The following is a 19,656-nucleotide window of genomic DNA, read 5'->3' on the forward strand; positions in this document are numbered from 1 at the left end:
TGGCTGAATGTCTCATGTAGGTCCTTACTACTTTATATACTTAGGACTGTAAATTAAACATTTATAGTTTTCAAGGTTGCAATTGGGACTTCTTAATTCTCACTGGCACACTTGCCAAATGGTTCTGTAACCATGACCTGTAGTTTCCAGACCAAAATGTCTTAACTATCCAGCGTTTAAAGACCACTTGACATAACAATAACATATGATAAAAAATGTCAATCAAATAAGGTCCAATTACTTTTAAAAATCTTTAATTTTAGGAGCTGTTATTACTGAAGGATGGTTACCATGCAAATAACACTCTTGACAGTGAAGCTAGTTTATTTTTATCATTAAAGTATTATCACACTGAATATTCATTTTTGAAAGATTCAAATTTAAAATCTAACAGAAAAACATATGCTATTAACATGTAGTACTGTAATTACCGACATATTAAAAAAAGCAGTGACATTACATTCAGTTGTACATTCATATACTGTACAGTACTTGCTGACTGTATATTAAATGGATAGTACTTTGACAACTTACTACAAAAATAATTACACAAAATACTAATAACCTGCTTATAAACTGTTGAAAACAAGCAATTTATATTAACTGGAAAAAGAATACTGAACAACTTAAAAGTTACATGATCCCTGTATGCACACTGATTACGTAGTACCCAAGTGGGCTATCTTCCTAAAAATAGTTCAATAGTAACTACAATATAGTTAACATGCTCTCAAGTATTCTTACTTTATCGAAAAACAAATGCACTCGCATTTCTACACAAACTATGAAAATACCCTTTATGCCAGAAAGTGGCAACTAACAGAAACAATACCTGGTATTTGAATAATTCACCCAAGCCTAAGCTCTGTTAGACACTAACACAGTTGTCCAAATTCTCTTAGCATATCACAAGTACACTGTACTTTATCACAGGTACAATATCTAATAAAAGAAAGAAAGCAAAGATACCATCAGTATCTACTCTTCATGTTTAAACCTGACCATTCCTCCTTATGTATTCATACATAATCTCATAACTGAGAAATGTAATTACATGACAAAATAAATTTTTGTTCCTTCAATTACTGCAGCTTTAATATAAGACAAAACTCCAAACATTTGGTATACCTTACATCAATCTTGAAAATGAGATTCCTTAAAATGTATATGTATTTAAAAAAATATCTCCTCAGTTATCATTTAAAGTTGAGGATATACAGAAGGACTAGAACTTAAGCAAGACAAAACTTTCATATTCTGACAAAATTCCAAACATATTGCCATTTTAGGAAAAACGTTAATTATAGGTCACAAAAATATAAATTTATCAAAATTCTGATATTTTCCATTCACAACCAACCACTAAATGTATCTTGCAGATCTCAAGTCAAAACTGATATACACTTCTGATATAAGTAAAGGGGGGATGATAAACTTGATTTTCTGAAGTAATGATGACCAAAGCAACAAACCTAGAGTGATTTTCCTTTGATACTTTCTAGGCAGCAGTGGCAAAGCCAACCCTGTTGTTTCCCATGTCAAACTCGGTGTAGAATCGACCAATGAAGACATCACCAAGAATCCAAATGGGGCCCATGGGTGGGGGTACATCAAGTCCAATGAATCCAGAGAGGCACGTTGTCTTCCCAAACTGGCTCACCTGAAAGCAAAATTATAAACATAATTAGGAACTACATACAGCAAAAAAAGATTAATCTATGTTAACAATGTTAGTAGCAGTAATCTATGTTAACAATGTTAGTAGCAGTCTAGAATTTATTATTTGTAAACATGGGTTGAAAATTGGAGGAAGATAAAATTACAGAAGTACATGGGTTGAAAATCGGAGCAAGATAAAGTTACAGAAGTTAACCAACTGGGAGAGAAAATCCAAAAGGGAATGGAGAAAATTCCAAACCAGAAAGGGATGACCATTCTGCTATCAGTTGCTTCAAAGATTACCTGTTAAGCCAAAGACCAACAGGTTCACTTGTAATGGGGAAGTCTCAACTGCCTCTCAGAGGCAGTGGAGTGAGAGGCAGTGGAGCGGGCAGCAGTTTGGCTGACTTTCCTGATACTAAGGAGTTCTATGAGTCACAGATCAGTAATCAGCCAATGTTAGAACTCCTGCTAGCGGAAACAAGGCAAACACCTGGATGGGGGCAGCTTCTGGTCTCACTCTTAAAGCATGTTCCACAGATGAAATTGACTGGCAGTTGGCTACCCTAGAGGCTCCACTAAGTATTCCTCTCAAGATAAGCTCTATCCCTTTGTGGAAGCATCTCTCTACCTTGAGTCCCCCCCTACATTGGCTTCACCAGCAACAGACTACCTGAACCATTGGAATCAGTGGCAGGTCGGCCCAACATTTCTACCGACTGTATCCCAACCTCTCTTCTACTCATGTGAGTAATCCTGATTAAAGTGCTAAGAAGGGGACAACGTGCAGTTGCCCCCTCAGTAACTGTGCTGTGCCGAATGAACAGAACCTTAGGCTTGATTCATTATCTCAATGTTATATCCTGTGATAAATCTATAGACATCTTCCCAGGAACTGAAATCAAGCTTTTAGTTTCCTATTCCTCTTTACAACCTTTATTACTATATTCAAGCAAAATATCACATTTTTCAATCCCCCCCCGCTTTTCTTTGATTGATGGATGCTATGCAGATGGAATGTCACAAGATATACCTTAGGTGGAATAACTAGACCTGGGCCTTCTTTTGACTCAACTTCTCTTCTACTCATTTTTTACCATTTCCACTGTTACTTTTTCCTTATGTTTCATTTCCCTGTAATTCCACTGGACCAGTACGTATTATGAAATAATGGTGTCTTCCTTAGTGTACACAATAGCAAAGTACGTTATTAAACAATCAGGCATAACTGCATCTAAACTAATATTTTCTTTTGCTGTAGCAGTGATTATACCGACAAATATTAATTTAACCTTTCAAATTAATTTGTCTACCTTCCTGTGTGCAAAAAAATAAATAAATAATCAATAAAAAAATTTTGACTGAATTTGGAGTTTTGTGAAATGTAATTTTACGTAATTATTATGTATGTTACAATACATAATAATTATATAATTATCAATAAAATAAGGGATCAGATCTAACTTACCCTGAGAATGTAGTCCTTGCCCTCCAGAGTAAATGGCTTCCCATTCAATACAAAAGAAATAGTAGGAAGATTGGGAATAAGACCACAGTCAACCATCCACTCTCCTCCAACAATAGGCTTAGCACCAATCTGAAAATGGACATTTTTGACATTTTAGGTATACTATATTTTCCCAGAACAGCACGCCTATAAACAAGGAATCATGCCGTTAGGGCTTTGTATACAAGGCACAACACAAAGCACACTAGGAGAGATCAAATGCATAAGAAACATATGTACCTTCCCAACTTGTGCCTAATTTTCAATATGTAGTTTGATCATATAAAGTGCTAACGAAGCAGTGTAGTTATAGTATTACAATACCAAAGTCTTGACTCTCCTTGGGATGGTCCAGAGAAGTAAATAAGTAATATTTAAGTCATGATTCTCCTTGGGATAGCCATAAGAACTGTATCAGTTATATTTTAATTGCTGTAAACTTTATATCCATTGTTTTGCAAAGATCTGATCATAATATATCAACAAATACTATTATTATTATTATTCGTAAGATGAACCTTATTCATATTAAATAAACCCACAGGTTCCCCTGACTTGAAAGTCAAGTTTCCAAACAACATAGCATTCATTAGAAATAAGTAATGATAAATAATAAGAAATACAGAATGAAAACATCAATTGTTAGATCTTTTACCTTCTTGTTGATAAGACGAGCTTCCTCTGATGGGGCAGCAATGAGTGAGGTGCCAGTATCCGCAATAGCTTCACAACCACCCTTACAGATGGGAACATCAGCTCCATCTAATTGCACTCTAAAATGGATAGAGAAGTTAATAAATACAGGGAATAGTATTCATGTATCCTAATGAATTTTAAATTCAAATCTCTGCCATCACAATGATGAAACTGGAAGTTCAGTATTTTCAAGGCTTTCCTTTTTCACTAACTTTTATATGTCAACAACAACTAGTCAAGTGAGGCAGTAAAACAAAAAAAAAAAAAAAAAATTAACACTGATTCTCTTATTAATTAATCCACAAAATAATTTAAGAAAGTTACCCGTCCATTTTGAACTGCCAATAGCCCTGACGATCAACTGGTAGGTAAGTAAAGTCTCCCTTGTAGTATTTTGGGTCAGAACCTCCAAGAATTAACTCACCACCCTCAGCAGCACTGGGATCTCTGTAATAATAATAAAAAAAATTTAGAGTATAAAATACTTCTATTTCAGTTTCAGGTAAACAAAAAATAGACAAAGGGAGGCTATGTATAACTCTTCACAGAAATTTGTAACATAGTAAATTTTATAAAGCTTATATACTGAAACTTCCCAATTTAACACCTACGAGTATTTGCTGCTTTAATTCCACACTTAAAGCTGAACACAATATGAAATATACATTAATAATTTTAAAAATTATATTGTTATGATACAATAAAGTTTGTTCATACTTACCTGGCAGATATATATATAGCTGTATTTTCTGAAATCCGACAGAATTTTAAAAACTTCCGACACACGCAGTGGTCGGCCAGGTGGTTAGTACCCATTCCCGCCGCTGGGAGGCGGGTGTATCAGGAACCATTCCCATATTCATAATTTTTATTTCCACTGTCCCCTGAGGGGAGGTGGGTAGGTACTTGATTATATATATCTACCAGGTAAGTATGAACAAACTTTATTGTATCATAACAATATCATTTTGTTCATGAAACTTACCTGTCAGATATATATATAGCTGAATCCCACCGTTGGAGGTGGGAAGGGACAGAATAGAAGGATTTTGGGAAACAAATGCATGCAGATGATTTACATCTTGGTTCCACCTGTTAGCATAGCTGGCTTCGTGGTTACTGCCACGTAAGTCTGCTTGTGCTACTAGAGTTGCCAGCGAGGTAGAGAACCTATTATAGCTGGTGCACTCCAGATGAATCTGTCGACAGGGGCGAGACCACGACGTGACTAGACCATATTGACATACCATGAGGGCTAAGAAGTAAAATAAAATAAATATATATATATATATCGTATATATATATATATGATATCCAATAACCACCTGACCAACCTAGCCAAAGTTAAGGTGTTTTAACTAAGGCTTAAGTTAAGAAGTCGCCGTTGTCGGTTGGCAACTCAACAACTAAATTAAGAGCTCTTCCTAACCATTTTCTACAGGATAGGATGAGTGGTACTTCTTGCCCCCAAGATTGTGTCTGCAGACACGTATGGTCCCTAGCGAGCAGCAGAATCTCATATGCCATCTTCTCATCTCGCAGGGAGTGTGAAGTGAACGCAAGTTGCTTCGCTAAAACATTTTACTCAGGATGTTGCTGAAATGCCATGCTCTGTTGAAATGCTTCCAAGGCCGCGCCCTCACCTCGTGAGCATTCAGATAAAAAAGAGTTTCAAATCTTTGTGCAAACACAATGAAGGAGCATTTTTGAAAGAACTCATTACACTAAAGCCAGGGTGTTTCAAAAAAAATGGGCAAGTCTGGTCTTTTTCGGAACACTGCAGATTGCCCGAATGACTTCGACTTTCTTGAGTCTTATGTAGATAAAAACTTGAGAGACCCGACAGGGCACAGGACTCTCTCTGGCTCCTGCCCACTAACTTGTGCCATCCTTGCTTCCAAGCTCCTGGCCCGAGGACAAAACGGGTTTCCATTCTTAGGCCACAACGAAGGCTTAGAGAGCACACCGCCTTGTGTTCTCTAAAGCCAAAACTTGTGACGATGGCTTAAAATCTCACTAACCCTCTTTGTCGTATCTAGGGTGGTTAGAAGAAGGCCTTCCTGATCACATGCAAGAAGTTAACAGGTAGGAGAGGTTCGAATGCTTTGACATCAAGAACTTCAGACTACGTCTAAGTTCCATATTGAAAGCTTCGATCTGGACATGCACAGTCAGTCCGTCTGTACTAAAGTCAGGTGACCGACCAGTTGACCAGTCAGACGAATCAAGGACAGCAAGGCTGTACCCTGAAGACCATAAGGCACTATTCTATTCTTCGCTGAAGGATGAGTGCCTGGACTGCCTGGGCGATTCAATCTAAGCAAACCTTGGGGGGTGTATCAACGCAACCCAACGTCGTCAGTGAATCAACTCCTGAGCAACTCCTGACTCGAGCTTCTGGTGCCAGGAGAAAAGAGCGAGGAGCAAAAAGGCGATTCAGTCCCGAAGGAAGAATGCCTGACAGTCCAACCTGGTCTCATGTTACACGATCATCGGGGGTGTATAAACGCAACCGACTTCGTCAACAAGAAACTCAGGGCTACTATATGTCGCCTGATCTCGCACGAGTGTCTGACTCAGAGAAAACAGGTGAGACAAAAAGTAGATGGTGAGCGAGTTTCGAGATTCCACAGAACTCAAAGATCGTGAAGGGCCTGTTGTTTGACAGAAGCAAATCTCTGAGCCCAAAGGCCGTCAACAACATATTTGCGTATTCTTTAATAGTTGTGACTGTCAGCTTATCCATTCTTCAGACGGAAAGGGAAGACGGTAATCTTATTCCTGTCAACATCTTGATAGTCAGAACGTAGTCAGACTCAGAGCGGAGAGGTTATAGGTACCTTTCGAGTTAGAGTAGACCGACTCTTTGGAAAGGTCCTTGAAAAGTGAACTAGGAAGGACGTGACTCTGTGAATCCAGGATCCTGAAGGCCAACATGGGGCGATCAATGTCATTGTCGCTCCCTGTGACGTCGTAAATCCTCTTATTACATTTCCTAAGCGATTGAAAAAAGGGGAAAAGAGACTAAACATCCATCCCCGTTCAATATCATAGGATGGCGTTTAATGGTACCGATCCCGGATCGAGAATAAGGGAGCAGAGAAGAAGAAGCCTCTTCGTCCTCAACATATCGAAGAGAAGAATGAAAGGGCGTCCTAAAGTCTCCACAACTCTCAACATACTTCTAAAGAAAGATTCCAACTCGGAAGTCAGTAGTTGCTGCCGTCGATCGAGACGATTCGTACGGACTTGCAATCCTGTAACGAACCTCTAGAGGATCGTTACATTCTACGCCTGTTGTTATAATAGGCTCTTTCTCGTAAACTCGAACAGGGACCGAGAGAAGATACTTCTTAAGATATGAGAGAGCTGTGGAATATCAGAGCTGATTCTGGAGCCACTGGTTCCAAAAACTCGTTTGAGAGGACTGGAGGGACGACCGAATTGCTTCTACTTCTTTCAGATTAAGATCCAGGACATCTGGAAACCCTATCCAGGATGTCCGGCACCTTCTTCTATCACCTCAGGAGATAGACGCACTGAGAGATGTTCAGAATCATTCCTAGATCTTGAATAATATTTCAGTTTCCCGGTAGGAAAAAACTGTGGAGGTCTGAATTGCAGTCTATTCAGGGAAACAAACTTCTTCAGGAAGGAAATGGTCCCCAGCAAGCTCATCCATTCCCTCCCCGAGTATGTTTACTTCCCTAATAAGGCTGCGCTTTGCCTAAGCAGGAGAGCATATAAAAGTGCAATGTTGCGGTAGACTCGTAGTTCTATACCGTGCGGTAACGAGCACCGAAAGGATTAAGAGATATCTCTGTTGAACATAGTAAGGCAAAACGAATGCAATGTTTATTCATTCACGTAAGAAATCCCCTCAATCTTAGGCTAAAGTCCGTGATTGTTGGACAGAGATACAGTTAGTCAGTCAATCCCGCAGGAGAGACGTAACCGCCAGCACAGATATACGGTTAGTCAGTCAATCCCGCAGGAGAGAGAGACGTAACCTACCGCTCATGACAGCGCACGAGCTGGTACTGGGCTACTGGCTCGGTGGGACTGGAGGACAGACACAGCTTACGAACGTCGTCTTTTAACTTTATGTCTGGGTTGCCAGCTACCCTATTCTACGAAGAAATAGGTCCGTTATTATTTGAGCAGAAAGAGACTCTCAAGCTGGTATATTTAAGCGAAACAGAAAACGCTAAATATATAGATGCGTTTGTGTCGTCAGAACACTACCATACAACTGTAAAAGATAAATCGGAAACTCCTGGAAGGCTGCAGGGAGTAACGATTAAATGTCCTTAAAATAATAGACAATAGACCTCTCGGTTGCCATCCGAAGAGGTAACTACAGCAAGCGTATATGACTTGAACCAACCAGTAGTAAAATAATGCAAGGCAAAATATTATATTACAATAAAGTTTGTTCATACTTATCTGGCAGACATATATATAGCTGAATTAGGAAATACAGCTACATACATATCTGACAGGCAAGTTTCATGAACAAAACTTAGAGAATCGAAGCAGACAGCTCAAGCTTCTTATGTTACTGGACATTAGCGGTCATTGACGTAGTCTACAAGTCTATTTCTTGTACGAGTCTGCGAATGATGAATAAGAGCTCTTCCAAATCTTGTCAATAAGAGCTTATCCGCTTACGCAATATAAAGTTAATGAGATGTTTGTCAATGAGAACTAACCCATTTACGGGACAGAGAGATATTTTGTCAATGAGGGGATACCCACTTACTTGACAAAACGATAGTATATTGTCAATGGGGGCTTTATTGGCAGTATGGCAAAGGAAGTCCTGTCTTGCGCTTTCCTGAAGAGCGTCCTCTTGATGAGTGCTTTTGCAAGAATCCTACCGAAAGTAGTCGAGCGTCATGACGTGTAGGACGTCGAGCTTTTACATAACCCGTAACTGCCTTATCACAAAGTCTTGACTGTGGTAGAGCAAACGAGATCTTCCCTTGAGCTTTCCTTAACTCCATCCACCTATGCGAAAAGCAATATTAAATGACAGAGACCTCTTGAATTCACGAAACCCGATGTCTTGCTGGGTTTCGAAGAAGAAGTTGTCTGTTCACTTTAAGCTTCCTCCGAAGCACCGCCTACTTCACATTCTTTGCAGGTGAGGTAGAAGGTATCACCGAAGGTAGAGGTAAAAATTCTTTAGGCCCAAATCTGAAACAAGAGCTTGAAGAGTTCAACAGAAACGTTCAGCCAGGCGACACACCTGGCGTGCGCTGGTGCACGCTCGGCGTCCACTGGCGCGCGCTCGGCGTCCACTGGGGCGCACTCGGCGTCCACTGGAGCGCGCTCGGCGTCCACTGGAGCGCGCTCGGCGTCCACTGGCGCATGCTTGGCTTCCACTGGCGCGCGCTTGGCGTGCACCCGTGCGCGCCTGGTGTCCATCCGAGCGTCCCGTCCAAGTCGAGAGGGAACGCCTTCTTATTCTGACAGTAAAAAAGCTTGGAAGTCTGCTCTCAAAAGCTTCCTGCTACTATGACTTCTTTTACGTATTTCTCGGTGGAAAGACGGACACGAGTTCAGGCGACGTTCGCCTTCTTACTTCTCACTGAAACGCATAACGAGAGAGAGAGAGAGAGAGGACGTGAAGCGTCCTCTTCTACAAAGCTTCTATTTAGAGGGCGCGAGTCCTTCCGAAAGCTCCAACCCCTGCACGGGGAGGACGCTTCGGAGGACGAGAAGCAATCCTTCAGGATTCGTGCACGCGCACGCACTTTGGCAGTCTGGGGATTTTCATCTGAAACAGCCGAAGGCACGCCAGATCGGTGGGGGTTCCTTGTAACCCTCCTTAGGCTTTCGACATGCTCCCTCCCTGGGTCCTGGGAGTCAAGCAGAGGTCCCGGCCTAGAGGCGAAACGAGGCCGATCTGACGCACCCTCCACTACACAAGGGGTATCACTGCACTTCTGCACTTCACTTTTGCTCTCTAAAGCAAGCACTTTTGATTCTAAGTTACGAATCGAAAGAGTATCAGAGAAAGGGCAATTCCTCTACAGACACTGTTTTAGGGCCCGAAGGCAACACTACAGGGTTAGGAGTAACAATTACAGAAGTAGCACTCTTCACAGCAATAAAGGAGAGCGAGAACCTCTCGTAGACATATTCATAGCCCGTAGGCCATACTACAGGGTTAGGCAAAATAAAGTCTACAGGAAGGTTAGCAGGTTCACTACCCTGACTTTTGTTACTGATTAATTGCGTACATACGAATCATACGTCTTCCTTACGGAATTAGACATGTTTACTGATTAATTGCGTTCATACGAATCATTCGTCTTCCTTACGGAATAGACAAAGTCTCACACTCCTTACATGACAAATCTCAACAAAGAAGCAAGACCCATACCCCTCGTACATACCAAGTGCGGATCTACCGAAGCTTTTGGTTGCCACACCCTATCTTTGCAGACAACCCCGTCTGAAACTAGCCTAACTAGATTCAGATATCTTATGCAAAAATGAATCAAATTCAAATCAATTTAAGATAGCGTATGCCTAGCCACAAATCCAAGTAAATAAATCAAAAGACAATTAGGATACTTAGCGGCAATGAAGTTTCCAAAATCCTAAGACGGAGGTACTGAAAACAGGTGTTTTCAGCACCGGCGACAGAAAAATTATGAATAGAAAATGGGAATGGTTCCTGATACCCGCCTCCCAGCGGCGGGAATGGGTACTAACCACCTGGCCGACCACTGCTTGTGTCGGAAGTTTTTAAAATTCTGTCGGATTTCAGAAAATACAGCTATATATATATCTGGCAGGTAAGTTTCATGAACAAAATTTACCTTCATAAAACATAAAAGGTAATGAACATGCAAGAAATCACTAGTAATAATAAATGTTAATATGTAGTGAATCAAATTTTGCTTAATTCAAATTTTTAATGAAAGAAAAATGCAAATTAACTTAAATGAATTAATACTGACTTTTGTAAAGAAGTCAGGTTGCAAGTGTGGAATTAGCTATACCAAACTAAGAAACTTAATTTATGGAACTGCCAGGATTGCTGTACTCGGATAAATCCTCAATAGGCGAAGAATATTAATATGGGCTGGCACAACATCAATTTTTGTACAGATGTTCAGCAGTATCCTAGTCTTACAAGATTGTGAAACCACTACCATAAAATGGATTGTGATAGCATCAATATCCTCATAGAGAGAGGCATATGTGGATAATGAATGAGGTGCCAACCAATACCATAATCTATTCTTATAATGGCACACAAATAGTAACCAAGTACATAAACTTTCTTATCATCAACAATATAATATTTAGACGTATTTAAACATAACAGAATAATGTAATTCTTATCTAAATTTCCATCTATTACATGCACAATATTAGGTATTTTTTTTAACTACTATACACTGAAAGAACTATTCAAATTCTCCATCATAGAAGAAATAAGAATGACAGTGCACCAGGTGGAAATGGCATAAAAAAAAAAAAATCTCAATTCTATCTACTATTTTAACAGTACATGGCAAAATTCTAAATCCCAAAGTTTTTTTTTTACCAAGTATATACCATCACAACATTATCTAAAAAATGAAAATTCCAATAAACAGTACAGTATATAGTGCCAACAGAGAATAAACAGGCTACCAACATCAGTTCATGGCAACAGATCCACATCGGGGAAGTGTTCAATTGGCTGCCATATTAGTGATTAGACATCCCTCCGAGATCATTCATAAAGTGCCTGTTCCGTTATAGAACTCAGAACATGTTGCATGCATTTACACAATGCAATTGTTTGCACTTATCAATTCGCATAAGTAATGCAGATATAGTTCATGTGGGTTTTATGCAAGTCAGTGTAATAATGTAATGATATAAGAATAAAAATAGTATAGTGTAAGCATGACTTGAAAATAAAAAGCAAAGAAAACTTCACGTATAGTGATATATTTAGGGTTAAAAGTTTGTGTTAAGTGCTCCTCTCCCCATTAAAAATAACTGAAATAGATATACAATATAAAAGCATTAGTCATACCATTTTTTAAATTGTGACAGGCAGCAAACATCAGAACCTATTAAAGTTCAATTACCTATTGAGATAGAAGCTGAAGACTGGAGCTGGCACAAGCTTTTGGCCGACCATATTGTAGAAAACAGGAGTAACTCCATCGACTGCAATTCTGTCATAGGCCATACCAAGAATACCATCAAACTTTGCTGCAACAAAAGCCATACCTGGTTCACTTAAAGCTTCTGCAAATGTCTGGTCTTTCACAACTACTGAACCAACCTGTAATTAAAAGTGTGTTATAATTTGTGGTTTCATCAGACAAAGTAAGAATATTAAAAAAGTTAGGAAGGTGGTTGTATTACCAAATATTAGGTAAAAAGTCAGAGCTATGGCAAGATCTCAACATGATGAATCTAGAGTAAAGAGATGTAGTCAAATACTTCTTAGCACACTCAAAATATTTTGCTGTGGCGGGTCTAGTACATGTTTGCCACAATTTCAACTAGGATACTCAAAGTGCAACTTAACAAGTATTATACACCTCTTTTACTCGAGTAGATTTTAGTTTACAAAGATCTGAAGGATTTCAAACTGCCAAAAATAAAGTGACATTCATACTGACAAATGAGAAATACCTCCATAATACTGTAATTGATAAGTACTAACGTAAAACATTAGTACTTATCTTTAGACATTAGTAAATGTCTAAAGAAAATTGCTACTTATTCTCTTCATAAATATAATTTTTCTTAATACTGAATACAGGGTAAATACAAATTAGAATAATCTGAACTCTCTTTTATGGGATGTATTAAACAAAACTGACTCTCCGACATAGAAAGTATGCAGATAGCAGCAAACATCAAATTAAATAATAAAATTACTTCAAGTTCCAATTCACAAAGGATTTGACTTATTACATTCACTTCACATAGAGCAACCTACAAATGGGAGCATCACAATACCGATTTTAAAAAAATACATTGATAAGAATCATTAATAATATAAAAGTAATAGTACCAAACCCTTTGTATCACTGCCTTAAATGCTTAATAATTCTACCTCCTGAATCAAATAGGAAACTAAACAAAATTATTGTATATTGCCATAAATAGTTACCTAACAATTTTACCTCCTGAATCAAATCAAACCTGGCACTTTAAGTACAATGAACGTAAATTAACAGTACAGTTTTTAGGCATACTTACACTAACTGTGTCGGTGGACAAGTAACCTGAGAGTGACCCTGATCCATACTGGATAGCAAATTCAGTCCCATTCTTCTTGTATGTTGATGACTTACGTGAATCATACTTATTGTGAATCACTGAAAATTTTTAAGAGAAATGATTACCATACATTACTACTTTTTATTTGGTAAATACAATGTACTACACAGCAGAAATTTTTGCAGCATGTTAAAATTAAAAAAAGGTTACTATTGTGATTAAAACATTTTAATAAAATAGAAAAATGAGATCATTTTCATCAGCAAATTTCATATTTGTGTACAAAGCAGATAAGTAAAGACAGCTTTACTTACAGCAAGCAATATTGGTAAAGTGGCACTGCTTGGAAGGAACCCAGAGATTGGATGAGCCAGTGTCAAATACAACTCTAAAGGACTGAGGAGGAGTGCCAATGCTGATGGGTCCATAGTACTGTGCCTAAAAGGCCAATAACATGAAGGATTAATATCTGCATGACACAAAACAGCCCCTAGCCAAGTATCCTGTTAGCCCCCTAGCCAAGTATCCTGTTAACTAACTTAAATTATAATTTTCAGTTATATACGTGGACAACTCATGCTACAGTAAAGCCTGTAAATGCAGATGATGAACTCAGATACCTGGCCCACAATCATAGCAACTTTTGTATTGCATTACTGTACAGTATCTAGATTTCTATTCCCAATTAAAGCAATGTTTCATTTTCATTAACTACCACTAATAATAATAATAAACTTCCTTAGCATTGAAGAAAAGTTAAGGGCATTTAAAAATTTCCATTACAGCAGTGTTATAATGTCCTGTATCCATATCATTACCATAAGACACAATTTTAACCACAGAAATTAACTGGAACTGTGTCTATTATGCAAATTTTTCTTTCCCTGTCACTTTTCACATTATACTAAACAATTCCTACTGATGAACCCACAAATTATCAATACAAATAAAAGGACCATAAGCAAAATACAACAGACTCCTAAAAGATTCCTTCATAAAACAGCCTATTTCTCTATTAAACAAAATTTATGTCAGCATAAAACATGTGCTCTGAGGCTACAAATAATAAATAAAAATATGGAACAAAAAAAAAAATTCATTTTACATTTGCAAAGCTCAAAATTTCCAGATAACATAAATAACAAGGATGAAAGCCAAACCCATGAAAGATACCAGTAATACAGTGTGAAATTAATTTACATTTTCAATTCTCACTTTTTTATATCTATTAGTACAATATCAATCTCAATACGCATCTGCCACTTATGCTTTAGAAAATTAAAACATTTCACAACATACTTACATCCATGTAATTTGACAGAGGCTCTGGCATTGGACCTCCATTTCCCCATCGGCGGCGTGTAAGTTTTATGGAGGTGTCTACTTCTCTCAAACTCTGCCTGGCAGATTTAAATTTTCGCAATGGAATTCTGCAAGTAGGCATGATAAAAAAAATGCAATTTATATAAAATTACAGAGTTCCTGGGCTGTTTAGTCATATGCACACTACTCAGTTTTACATCCTAAATGATAAATGAAGTGGGGATTCAGACAATCAAACCCTAATAATGCACCTCACCTGGGAAGGAGTGATTATCTAGTATTTAAACAGACCTCAGATTCCTCACTGGAAAATAATGGAGCAATGTTTTATGGACATAATGGTGAAAGGCATGCCAGTGCATCTGCATACTAAAACATTGTAGCTCCCAAGCCCACCATTAGACTTTCCTAATAAATTTTTAACCTACCCTTCTTAAATGGCTGAATTATGTAGTATTACCAAAGATTACCATGCTCAACTTAAAACCACAACTGCTTTTAAGATATAGAGAGAGCACACTGAACAAAATTCATGGTTAGTCTGTGAAGCCAACTTTAATTTATGAATCTTTTGTACTACAAACAGACTCTTGTTTATTCCCTTTCTAAATGTATCATACTTTAATTGTTAATCTTCCTTGACCATGAATAATTTTTTAAAAATCCTAATTTCTACTGGAAACATTATTAGGCTCAGTCACTGGTCATATGTTCTATTCTTCATTTAAAGAAGTTGTGAATTAGAGTACTTGGTCTACCTCAATGGCTGTGCACTGCTATTCCTTGCCATGAAATCAGAGGAATTTATTTCTGATGATAGAATTTAATTTCTCGATGTGGTTCGAATCCCACAATAAGCTGTAGGTCCCTTTGCTAAGTAATCAATTGGTTCCTAGCCATGTATAAATATCTGATCCTTCAGGCCAACCTAGGAGAGCTGTTAATCAGCTCAGTGGTCTGGTAAAATCAAGATATACTTAACCATCATTCACTTCTCCTATTTCAGCACGGCAATCTACTCCAATAGTACTTAGACTACTACAATTAATTAATCTCTTCTTCTTTCAGGCTATATAATAAGTATCTTTAACTATAATATTCCAAACTATGACATTAATTTCATTTTCCTGTGTATATCTTAAAATTTTTTCATTCTTTCCCTTCTCCATGGCTACTTGAAAACTTTACCATTTTTCAGAATCTTACTTTGATAAATTATTTATCTTACTGCCATAATTACATTTATTTTGAATTAATCTGATACTAATGTTCATCACAAATCCAAAGATTTGAGTTTGTGGAGCTTACTTCCTAAAAACCCATGAAAATACATGAGGAAAATCCTTAATGCAGCACCTCTGAAGCAGAGCAAATTGAAAGGAAAAGCTTTTTAATTATTTACCATAATCAACACTGATGTACTGTGCATATAAAGATGCATTCTACCCTAATCTATGGTAATGCCGCCCAGCATTCATTCCAACACTCAATTCTTTGATGGCAAAACAATCTAAAAGTAACTGGACAAAAGTAATACTATCCTCAAACATAAAAATATAAATGGAATCATTAAAGTACTGGCTTAATAATAACAACAGTTGAGAGGGAAGAAGTTACTGGCTAATGGAAAACCATGTTATGTATTGAGAAAAAAAAAAAAAAATCTGATCTGTCAACTATATAAACAGTACTATTATTAAATATGTATTCCTTAGTAAATACACACACATACAATATATATATCTATATATATATATATATATATATATATATATATATATATATATATATATATATATATATATATATGTATAACTGAATCACGAAAGTTAGGAACGTGATAAATCCATAAATAAAGATAAATGCCACGAAGGAAAAATAAACGAAGGAGGTCTGCAAGATTTTTCGACTTTAAAAGTCCTTTACTGAGTAGATACTGACATAAATACGAGAAAAGACAATACAAGAAGATTCGTATAAACTGACAGATAGGGATTAGAAAGAGATTAGTACCTAGAATCCGACACACCTGGAAGATAAGAAACCTTCCCAAACAAGCATAAACAATGGGTGCAATTAAAGGTTTAAGACAATCATCTCAGATACAATTTCCAGACAATTAAAGGATTATAGGTGACAGCTATTCAGAACTTGGTAAACAAAACCATATCCACAATACATGACAGACATGCATTACAACAAAGATTAATAACTCTACGGCAACTGATTTTTATTTAAGTCAAAGATATAATTACTGACTTAAATAAAAATCAGTTGCCTTAGAGTTATTAATCTTTGTTGTAATGTATGTCTGTCATGTATTGTGAATATGGTTTTGTTTACCAAGTTCTGAATAGCTGTCACCTATAATCCTTTAATTGTCTGGAAATTGTATCTGAGATGATTGTCTTAAACCTTTAATTGCACCCATTGTTTATGCTTGTTTGGGAAGGTTTCTTATCTTCCAGGTGTGTCGGATTCTAGGTACTAATCTCTTTCTAATCCCTATCTGTCAGTTATACGAATCTTCTTGTATTGTCTTTTCTCGTATTTATGTCAGTATCTTCTCAGTAAAGGACTTTTAAAGTCGAAAGATCTTGCAGACCTCCTTCGTTTATTTTTCCTTCGTGGCATTTATCTTTATATATATATTATATATATATTATATATATATTATATATATATAATATAATACATATATATATATATATAACAAACTAAGTAAACAAACAATTTAATCTGTGAATTATATCAATATCTCATTAATGCATATTTGTGAGAAAGGGAAATAAAATATTTTCTGAATATGCAATGAATGAAAGCCATTAAATTATGTCACATCCCATCCCTGTATATATTAAGTAAAATACCCTTTGTTTGCCTAGTCTAACTGACTTGGCTAATTACCAAGTCTGTTTGATCTTTGTAAATACTGTACCAATTTGATCTTGAAAATTTCTCACTTGTGTAGCAGATAAGCAGTATAATTTCAATTGTTTTTTAAATAATGATCACATCTTACATTACCATTTTGTTAACTTTTAAAGCCAATGAAAACAGGATTAACAATATTTTTATTCATTTCAGAATCCTCCACATTTCACTCGCACAACTTTGGTACCAGCAGCTTTTTTTTCAGTGAAGGTTCAAGTCTTTATTATATACCCTTATACTCTTTACATAACATTTGTATACGATATCCATGAGATTTCTTTTATGTCTGAGATACAATCTTACTGAATGCTACAGACCTCTGTATACACAAAGATACTTTGAGAAATTATGTAACACAGCACTGTGGTTCAGCAAAACTTGCAAAAAGATATACATAAACAGCCATGTCATGGTGATGAGTGAGTCATATGCATGCCGTTGGTTAGCCATGTTTACAACACCACATAATTCAGTATGCTCTAACTCTTTAGTTAGATTAATTAGAGTTAGGATGCATCAGTACTGTTGCACGTGTCGGGAAAATAATACTTTAATCCTATGACATACAGCATAAATATTTTGCTTTGTTTCTCTAGAGTTTATTGCCTCGAATTTGTTTCCCTCACCCACTCAACAACTTGACCACTGTAGGCCTCTTTAAGTGTCCGATGTACTTTAAGTAAGGGGACTACAATCATGAGTGGTTGACTACTAAATATTTACCAAAATATACTGACAATACAAATATGGTAGTTGGAAATGTTTCGGATAAACAAATTTGCCAACCACTAGGCACACACCTACCATTTGCTATACTAGTGTAAGACAAGTCTAAGCTCTACGGAAATATTTACACAACAGTTGCTTAACCAAGACTACTACTTTGGGCACTGTCGAGAAGTGCTAAACACACACAAAGAAAAATGGGGAGGAGTTTGGCCTATGCTCCAACAATGGGCTTTAGTTGCCTACCAAGCATACCCTTGCCTACCAAGTAAGGGTAGGCCTAGTAGGTATTGTGGGCAAGATGAAAAGTTAGTTATGTTTGACGGTAGGGCCAAGAGGAAGCAGTTATTTGTTGAGTTACGTAGCTCAATTGCTGTTGAAAAGTTGAAAACATGAAAGAAGATTTTCTCTCAACTACAAAATGCACTAGAATCGATCGAGCTACCAACGCGATCACGTTTCCATTGAAAAAAAGGCCACTAGCTAAATTATAAACCACGATGCAATTCCAATAGGATCCCGTTATCTTGAACAAATCACTCTCAACTTACCTGTGAAATTCCGAAGTGGCAAGAGCCACCATGGCCAGCAAAATCAACACCTTCATCCTCAGCACCAGCGTACAAAGAAACAGAGACCACCAATACGGCGTGAAGAAGAATGAAGTTTCGACTGTGCATGTAGAAACTGTCAGCGTCAGATGTCGGCTGCCTCTGGGTCATGTGATGTGATGAGGCGAGGCCCCTGACGAAGCGTAGTGTGTCAACAAAGGCTAGGCCCCATATCAAGCATTTCAGTGGCGCGATTGTTCTCTATAACTGAAATACTACCTACAGAAGGCCCTGTACTGCGCTTGCCACTTTGTTGTCGGGTTACCAGGCCTACCGTTTGTAAGGTCCCTATATCGAGCGTAACATCAGGTATACGCATAAGTAAAGACTGTCATTACTATTTAACCACTAATGCACAATATGAAAAACAAGTACCAAGCATTCACGTGTACTAAATACAAAACTTCGAGATACAAAGCTTTAATTTTCACGATTCCAAAGGTGTTCTGTATATTTATTGTTACGCGTGGTATTGTGGCTTATTATTGACACACACACACACTCAGCACACACACACACACAATAATATCTATATATATATATATATAATATATATATATAATATATAATTTATATAATATATATATATATATATATATATTATATACGTATAGTATATTATATATATCTATATATATATATATATATATATATAATAATATATACAGAGAACACACCACACATGCACACACTCACACACACAATATATATATATATATATTATATAATTAATATATATATTATAATATATATATATATAGATATATGTGTGTGTGTGTTAGAGAGAGAGAGAGAGAGAGATTGTAGAAGAAAGACTTGATGAGGCTTAAGTTACGAAATCGCGCTTCACGCAGAATTTTCAGCCCCTTGCTCTGTTTAGGCTGTGTAATACTGCTAACAACCCGACCCATCTTTGACATACTTTGCTTTTGGATAATCAGATCCTTC

General features: G+C 37.0%; 2 protein-coding genes across 2 annotated transcripts in view; one reads left to right on the forward strand and one right to left on the reverse strand.

Annotated features, from left to right (window-relative positions):
* Positions 1–19,656, forward strand: part of LOC135223903 (uncharacterized) — a 131,387-nt gene that overhangs the window by 18,195 nt on the left and 93,536 nt on the right. The window lies entirely within an intron of this gene.
* LOC135223881 (lysosomal aspartic protease-like) lies at positions 311–19,105 on the reverse strand. The gene is made up of 9 exons (XM_064262794.1): positions 18,649–19,105; positions 14,418–14,544; positions 13,429–13,552; positions 13,094–13,212; positions 11,965–12,164; positions 4,187–4,309; positions 3,822–3,939; positions 3,128–3,256; positions 311–1,660 (listed from the first exon to the last, which is right to left on the reverse strand). Exons 1-9 carry the CDS (start codon positions 18,702–18,704, stop codon positions 1,499–1,501), a joined length of 1,158 nt encoding a protein of 385 aa, XP_064118864.1. The 5' UTR covers positions 18,705–19,105; the 3' UTR covers positions 311–1,498.

This window comes from Macrobrachium nipponense, chromosome 20 (assembly GCF_015104395.2).
Source record: "Macrobrachium nipponense isolate FS-2020 chromosome 20, ASM1510439v2, whole genome shotgun sequence".
NCBI lineage: Eukaryota > Metazoa > Arthropoda > Malacostraca > Decapoda > Palaemonidae > Macrobrachium > Macrobrachium nipponense.